The 8,992-nt window shown below is 38.8% G+C and overlaps 2 protein-coding genes across 2 annotated transcripts; both read left to right on the forward strand.

Annotated features, from left to right (window-relative positions):
- The first annotated feature begins 634 nt into the window (after window positions 1-634).
- LOC138883882 (uncharacterized) lies at window positions 635-1,363 on the forward strand. The gene has a single exon (XM_070164602.1). The coding sequence runs from the start codon at window positions 635-637 to the stop codon at window positions 1,361-1,363; it is 729 nt and encodes a 242-aa protein (XP_070020703.1).
- Window positions 1,364-1,688: 325 nt separating this feature from the next.
- LOC138883888 (uncharacterized mitochondrial protein AtMg00860-like) lies at window positions 1,689-2,237 on the forward strand. The gene has a single exon (XM_070164607.1). It carries the CDS (start codon window positions 1,689-1,691, stop codon window positions 2,235-2,237), a length of 549 nt encoding a protein of 182 aa, XP_070020708.1.
- Window positions 2,238-8,992: the final 6,755 nt, after the last annotated feature.

Here is an 8,992-nt window from a genome sequence, read left to right on the forward strand (position 1 = left end):
TTATTCTGGTTATATCATAATGGCCCTTCTGGCCCATTTACCCATAATGGTATGATAAGAAAGATACGTTACATTGGTACTCAGTTTGGTAAGGCATCGGGTGCCCGTTGCGGCCCTCCGATTTGGCCGTGACATATGGGTTTTAAAATTAGGCTAAGCAGGATTGCAATACCGACAGGTCACTGATGTAGACCAAGCCATAGTGGAGGCCGAATCATTGATGGATTTGAGGCATAACAAGCACGACAAAGGCAATGGCAAGGAGTCAAAGGTTAACAATGTCAAAGGTAGAGGAGACTGTGGCAAAGGCAAGGAGATACAACAACAATACTCCAAGACTCAAAATCCCAAAAGGTCAAATGGTCGTCAGGGCTACGCCGAGAAGAAGGCATAGGCTGAGAATAAGTGATGCTACATATGCGGAGGGCCGCACGGCTTCAGTAATTGTCCCGACCTCAAGAGCCTCTGTGCCATGGTCCGTGAATAGAAGGAGCATCCGTAAATAGAGAGTTCGGGAACCGCACAGTTGGGTATGATCGGATTGTGTGGTGCTATCACAAAGCAAGCTATCCAACCTACCGAGAATTGTAATTAGTATGTGGATCTCACCATCAATAACAAGCCCGCTCGTGCAATGGTGGATACTAGAGCAACTCATAATTTCGTGACTGAGGCTGCCGCAAAGAGACTAGAATTAAAGCTTGCTCCAAACAACTCTCGCGTCAAGACCATGAATGCCGAGGTACAAAATGCTCGTGGGGTAGCTAATGGAGTTGGTGTCAAATTGGGAACTTGGAAAAGTATGACAAACTTTACCGTAACCGCTATGGATATCTTTGACATCATACTGGGGCAAGAGTTCTTTAGACATTGTCATACTTTGATCGACCTCTACCTCCAACGTCTCTTAGTTATGGAGAGAGAAGAGGCTTGCATGGTACCTATAGTGACTATGCCACACGGACAGATCCAAGCACAACTCTCAGCTATGCAGGTTGTCAAGGGGATCAAGAAGGGGGAGCCAATGTTCGTGGAAACCATTGCAAGTCTAGAGGAAGACAAGAAATTTCAAGAGATAGTGCCGCCTTGCATAGAGAAGTTGCTTGAGGAAAACAAAGATGTCATGCCCGAGGAGTTTCCTAAGTACTTGCCGCCTAGGCGAGAGGTGGATCACAAGATTGAGTTGGAGCCAGGGGCTAAGCCACCCGCATTTGCCCTATATCGTATGGCACTGCCCGAGCTAGAGGAGCTCAAGAATCAATTGAAAGAGTTGTTGGATGCTGGTCATATTCGCCCATCAAAGGCACCTTTCGACGTACCAGTATTCTTCCAAATGAAGAAGGATGGATGCACTTGTGCATAGACTACCGAGCACTTAATAAGGTAACAGTGAAGAATAAGTACCCGATCATTGCTGACTTGTTCGATAGACTTAAGCCAAGTACTTTACCAAGGTGGATCTTTGAAAGGGCTACTACCAGGTTCACATTGCGGAAGGGGATGAGCCAAAGACAACATGTGTGATGAGATATATAACCTTTGTGTGGTTGGTGATGCCCTTCGGCTTAACCAATTCATCGGTCACATTTTGCATCCTTATGAACAAGATTTTTCATCCCTACCTTGATCAGTTCGTGGTAGTTTTCCTAGATGACATAGTCATCTACAACAACACCTTCGAGGAACACATGGAACACTTAAGTAAGGTTTTCCAAGTCTTGCGGGAGAACAAGCTATACATCAAGAGGGAGAAGTGCGAGTTTGCACAACCAAAGGTGCACTTCTTGGGCCATGTCATTAGCAATGGCGAGCTACGCATGGACGAGGTTAAGGTACGTACTATCCAGGAGTGGGAGGCACCTATAAAGGTAATTGAGTTGAGATCCTTCCTTGGCCTTGTTACCTACTATCGTCAGTTCATCAGTGAATACTCAGCAAAGGCCGTACCATTGACTGAGTTGCTAAAGAAGAATAAGCCATGGGTTTGGACGGAGCATTGTCAAAAGGTGTTTGAATGCCTTAAGGCAGCTGTAACAGATGAGCCAGTCTTGGCATTACCTGACTTTGCCAAGACATTTGAGATGCACACAGATGCCTCAGACTTCGCCATTGAGGGTGTCCTGATGCAGGATAAGCATCCCATATCATTTGAGAGCCGCAAGTTAAATGAGATGAAGCGACGTTACACGGTGCAAAAGAAGGAAATGACTGCCATTCTGCATTGCCTTCGTACATAGAGACATTATCTGCTCGGGTCGAGGTTCGTGATCAAGACTGATAACGTAGCTACTAGCTACTTTCAGACACAGAAGAATCTCACACCAAAGTAGGCTAGGTGGCAGGATTTCTTGGTCGAGTTTGATTATGTGTTAGAGTATAAGCCATGCAAAGGTAACGTTGTAGCTGATGCCTTGAGCCGGAAAGCCGAGCTTGCTGCAATCACCTCAGTGAGATGGGATATTCGGGAGGCTATAAAAGAAGTCATATAGCATGATCCAGTATCCAAACATCTTATCGAGTTAGCCAACAAAGGCAAGACGAGATGGTTTTGGATAGAAGACGGCCTACTACTTACCACAGGTCGGCAGCTCTACGTGCCTAATTTTGGAGACATTAGACAACGGATCATAAGGGAGAGTCATGACACAATCTGGGCTAGTCATCTAGATCAACGTTGCACTAGAGCCTTGGTTGAGTCAGTCTACTATTGGCCACGCATGCGAGATGACATAGAGTACTATGTGCAGACTTGTCTTATCTATCAACAGGACAAGGTTGAACAACAACAACCCGGAGGACTTTTAGAACTACTACTAGTTGCAGAGCATCCATGGGAGAGCGTAACTATGGACTTTATCACTTGCCTACCAAAGTCCGACGGTTATAGTACAATTATGGTGGTCGTGGATAGATTTTCCAAATATGTCACCTTCATGCCCGCCTCACTAGGTTGCACAGCTAAGGAAACCGCCAAGCTATTCTTTAAGAGCGTGGTAAAGTATTGGGGCTTACGAAGGCATATCATCAGTGATCGAGACCCCCGCTTCACTGGGAACTTTTGGAGAGAGTTGTTCGACATACTTGGCACGGAACTGCAGTTTTCTACTATTTTCCACCCACAGACGGATGGACAAACGGAACGGGTCAATGCCTTACTAGAATGCTACTTGAGGCATTATGTAAGCGCGCATCAAAAAGATTGGGCAAGACTCCTAAACATCGCCCAATTCTCTTATAACTTGCAGCGGAGTGAGTCCACGGGGCGAATACCATTTGAGCTAGCCACAGGACAACAACCACAAACTCCACATTCATTACTAGTCGCGTTCGAGGGAAAGAGTTTGGGGGCTTATCATATGGCCAAAGGATGGGAGGAACAACTCGACACTGCTAAGTCCTACTTGGATAAGGCAGCTAAGAAGATGAAGAAGTTTGTGGAATGTAAGCGGCGTCCCACAGACTATAGAGTTGGGGACATGGTCATGGTGAAGTTTAACCCAAGACAGTTCAAGGCACTACGGGGCAGGCATCAAAATCTGATTCGCAAGTACTAGGGGCCATTTAAGATCATTGCCAAGGTAGGCAAGATCTCATACAAGCTTGAATTGCCATCGTATCTTAAGATCTACCCTATCTTCCATGCCAGCACGCTTAAGCCATATCATGAAGATAAGGATGATCTGAGTAGGGGCCAATCAAGTCGAGCGCCAATGACTACCACCGCCTCGCATGATCGGGAGATTGAGGCTATCATAGACTACTAGGCCAGGCGTAAACAAGGGCAAAAAGTCACCGCTATGTTCCTCATCCATTGGAAAGGACAATCACCGGAGTAGGCCACGTGGGAATGATATGAAAACTTGTGGCAATTCAAAGATAAGATCCGAGAGTTTATGCAGTAGCATTGCACCGCGATCGGGGCAATATTGGATGGGGGAGAGTGTGATGACCCGCCATTTTATCATGCCACATAGGCAGCATTTGACATATATTAATGCTATATGGAAGATTACACAGGAGGAAGGTTAGCATTTGTGAGAAGATTCTAGAGAAGTATGGACATTTCCTTAGGAAGATCCTAGAACCCTATAGATTTGCTAGGAAAGTCCTTGGAATCTTCTAGGTTTGGAGAGAGTTCTAAAGAAAGCCCTTATTTTGTAAATACTAAGGACTTATATAACAATTAATATTTACACCCTAGCCCCTAGGAGACTAGTATATAAAGGGGGCCACTTATTTGTAATTCACCAAGCAAACAATTCAAGTTCTCTCTAATACAAAGCTTACTTTAACAATCCTCTTATGTGTTCTTTCTACCTTTCTCTTAGCGATCTTGAGTGTAGTAAGGCTGACTTGGCATATCAAGAACGTGAGCAAGCTGTGCAAGATCGTGAGCGAGTTGTCAAGTGTCACACGTATACTTAGTTAACAACTAAGGACGTGACAATATAGTCTAAAATTTTCTTCATGCGGTAATAATGTATTACTAGTTTGCATATCTAACGGTTTATATGCACATGAGTGACGGAGCCAAAGATTTCATTAAGAGATTCAACTCTTATTTAAAAAAAATAGGCTATATCAAACTTATGTTTCAAATCAAGGGGATTTGACCCTTGTATTTGTCCTGTATTTTATTATTTTTGTCTTGTAATATACTTGTATAATAAGTAAATTTTGAGTAAGGCCGGGGCTTCAATCTCTGGCTCTATCACTATACGTGTATAAGCTTCCAAAATAGCGTATTTGCTTTAACTGCACCCATTGGTAGATGAAGCCTATCTATAACCAAACTCAATATTTTCAACAAGATTTTTTGTTGTGGTATACTCAGACGAGCAAAACTTTCTTTAATCATTTAGTTATACTCTTCATTATAAGGGGAGTTTATGTTTATTCTAATTTGTTGGAAATTGAAATACTGCAAAAGAAAATAGCGAACTTTTGTCTAAACTTTATCTAAAGTCATTTAAGGGAGCTACTATGGACAAGCGATGGCTTAAAGCAAATATTAGCGGCTCAAAAGTCGCTTAAAGTTTGTTTTCATCAAACTAAATAAATGGGGAACCAAATATTGGTACTACTTTAATAATCAATTGTGATAAACAATTTCTTTTTGCATCGCTCTCTAGGCTAGTATATGTACGATCCAATCCGATTAATACCAAGTATTTGTTGGTGCTATTATTAATATTTTCTAAGTAATGTGATAAAAACTAGAGACCTGATACGTGTCCTCGTGAAATACCCTTTGCCTCTTCATTGTTAGGACCACAGACCAAAAAAATTGGGAAAAAAGAGAGACAGCCAATCAATACTGTGACAAGTCAATCTCATACGTTTTCTGATGTGAGAGTTCTTAGATTTAAAATTTCGACATTTTCCCGTTGTTGTTAGAATAAAATATAAAAGCGTCTAGAATTATCATCCGATTTTGTTTTGATCATATCTTGCTCTTAAGTATTATAATGCGGTAATGATGAGCTTTGGCCATGTCATAAGTCTTCATTGTTAACGAGATGATACATCAACAAGTAATATCTCGTCCTTTATCTTAAATAATTGTATAATTACTTTTTATCATTGTTAATGCATAAAATTCAAACCAATTAGAGAAATGAAGAAGTGAGAAATGTATGGCAAGGTTGTAAGATGGGGACACGTAGGCTGTGTGCATAAAGGGATTGTACGTACAATTTTCACAAGAAGTCGGGCGCCTACTATGGTGACGGTATATATTTTTAGTCGTGGAAAGGTAATATACATTCATGTGAATTGGGAAACCCCTACATAATTAATAAATATAGAAATCATGTGTCTCCTCCTCTTTCCACCTTTATCTGCCCTGACATATATAGCCTCTATCTCTATTTAGATTTAGGTCAAATATTATTTTATGGATCCACTTATAGATTTCCTATCTTCCTTTAATCCTTTCCCTTGCAAGCTGTTCATTTTGACTCAACCTCCCCCCCCACCCCACCCCACCCTCCCAAAAAAAATAAAAATTAATCCCTCTCCCTAGCTCCCCCTTGCTTGTGTCCCCTTCTCACTTCAGGGGTGAATTTAAAATTTTGTACTATCAATCTGTAAAATTATAACTATTTTATCCTTGATAATATTATTGTAGTTAGTGGAGACGGACCTATGTTGTAAAAAGAGGAGATACCGGTATCTGAAAAGTTCCGCAAAATTTACACACACACATATATATATTAGTAGTGATACCCTATATATAAAGAAGATTTTGATTGAATACAAAAGTACACCATCGGCCTTTAAATTTGGGATCCGCCTCTGATAATTAACCGTACTAAAGTTTGTTTTTATATTTATCTATTTTAAATACACCAATATTCGTTGTGGATAAATAATTGCATCCTCCGCAGCATGCATGCACGCGCCCGCATGTATGTGCATGTGTGTGTAGATATTGATTCCAACTATTTCTCCAAGAATTTAATTTTGACGCCTCGAACTAAACTTTTTTAGAGGAATTAAAGTTGTATAGAGGCTGTTTATGAGTAATTTCCTGAAGAGATTGATAAATATACATGAATACGTTCTCGTAGTCAAGATGATGTTATAGAATTAACCGAGTAGATATAAAAGAACAGAGTTTATTCTATATACTACTGAGAAGACATAACCTAATACTAATGTATTAATCACATTGAAACTGACCAACACAAACTTAGGCTAATGTCTTCAGGTTTTGGTGTCGTACGTGGAAGCATAATTTCTAAATTATGAAATTGAGTAAAGACTGCTGATTATGAAGAATAGTACAATTAGTATTACTTAATTAAGGGACACATAATCTCTCCAATACTCAAATTGGTTACCACTTGTCCAGATTATTATAGAGTAGGTTTAAAATATTTAGTTTAAGGGACGATTACATCCTAATTACGTCTTACTCTAACTAAGAAAAAACAGGCTCAATGTGAGGTTTAAATTATTATTTACGACTTGTGTCCTGCAAATTGGAACAGAACCTCTAGTAATTTCAACAATTCAAGATATATTCTCAAGAGATCAGGATCTTGAAAGAAGATCAACTATAAATATGTTGAAATCGGACATACCAAAATAGGCAACTACTTGTCAGAATTTAGAGTAGGTTTGGTAGTTAAATAACAAATTCTTACATACGAATACTCGAATCAGTTACTACATGTCCAAACCTTAGTGTTTGCTTGTTCATCTGCCAAAAATATGTTGTCTACGTTCTAAATTAATATTGACCAGCAAACGTATGCAATTAGGTGGATTCTATCAACAAATAGAAATGTGTTGTTTTTTTTCCTGTGGCGAGCTGTTCAATTTCTCCAACAAACCCTTCAATAACTAATCCTGAATCTTCTGATCTTCTTCTTCTTCATTATTATAGTTATTTGATCATTATTTTTAAATTGGGAATATTGGCTTTGTTAGCTAGCTATTTCTGGACACGAGACCAAAAGTGCTTGTGGATGGCACTTTTTTGTTACTATTTTAAGAAATCTAAGCTTATTATACTTTTTAAGTAGTAGTATATGTGTATGGTGTAGCAAGAGAGTGACAGTATCAGCCATGCACATAATATTTTACTCAATAACCATGCAATATACGTAGAGCATATAAGTGTCTCCCCTTTCGTTCGTCTTTATCTGCCTGCGTTACATCCCTCTATATTAATTTAAACTAAACATTAGTATTATATTGTATTGATAAACTAATTAGACCAAAACATTATTTTACGGATCCACTAAGATTTGATCTCATAGAAGAGCTTTGACATGTATAAGAGTAATTTTCTTCGATTTTTTTTGAATATTATAAAGGATATTTCTAAGTAATTTCCTTACGAACTGAAAATATGTAGGAATATATCATTGTAGTTCAGGTCAATCACGTATAGGATTAACCAAGTGGATACGGAAGAATGGAGTTTATTCTTTACACTGACGAAAACTTAACCTAATAACCTACTAATGCTTTATTAATCACGTTACAATAGGCACAATCTTAGGCTAATGTCGCAGATTTTGGTGTCATGAAGGCATTTCCCGATTATAAAACTAAGTCTAGAATGCTGATTTAGCAAATAAGTACAATTAGTAATACTTAATTAGGGAAGCCATAATCTCTCACATAATCAAATCTGTAACTACTTGTCCAGATTATAGAGTAGGTTGAATAATTAATTTAACGAACACTTACATATTATGGTATTAATACTTGTAACTGTAACAACCTGTCCAAAAGTTAGTGTTTGCTCGTTCACGGTGGTCAGAAATATATGTTGTCTACGCTCTAAATTAAAATTGACCAGCAAACATATCCATTTTAGGCCGATTTTACGATCAAATGGAAATGTGTTGTTTTTTTCTTTTCTGTGGGAAGTATTCAATTTCTCCAACAAATCCTTGAATATAATGTTAACTATAAGCTTCTCTTGTTGATTTTTTTTGGTGCATACATAATGCATTGCTTAAGAAATTGGTAGCAGGTTTTCCAGCTATTTTCAGATACGAGACAAAAGAAACGCTTGTGGATAGCACTTTTTGTCCTTAATTTTAGAAATATAGGCTTATTATTTAAGCAATATGTGTATGGTGTACCAATTAGAGTGCCAGCATTATTTTAAGAAGAGCCATATACATAATAATTTACTCACTAACCACATAATCCATGCAGAGCACATAATTGGCGAATAATACTATATTCGAATATTCGGAACTTTGAATTAATTAAAAATTTGTTAAAGGACAACTGGCATTCATGAAAACCCGAGATCTTTCCAAGAAATAGGGCCCTCTAAGTGCTTTTACCTGTTCTTACCATTTTATTTATTGGGTATACGTGGAGTTCTTCAGAGAATGGTTGACATTTCTGGAATCGGACGAATTACATTTCAAGAGACTATCAGAAAAATAATAAATATAAAATGATAAGTAGGATTTTCACCGAAAGAGCCAATAGTTTGATGACACTCAATGATTGGTAA

Source organism: Nicotiana sylvestris, chromosome 2, assembly GCF_000393655.2.
Source record: "Nicotiana sylvestris chromosome 2, ASM39365v2, whole genome shotgun sequence".
Taxonomy (NCBI): domain Eukaryota; kingdom Viridiplantae; phylum Streptophyta; class Magnoliopsida; order Solanales; family Solanaceae; genus Nicotiana; species Nicotiana sylvestris.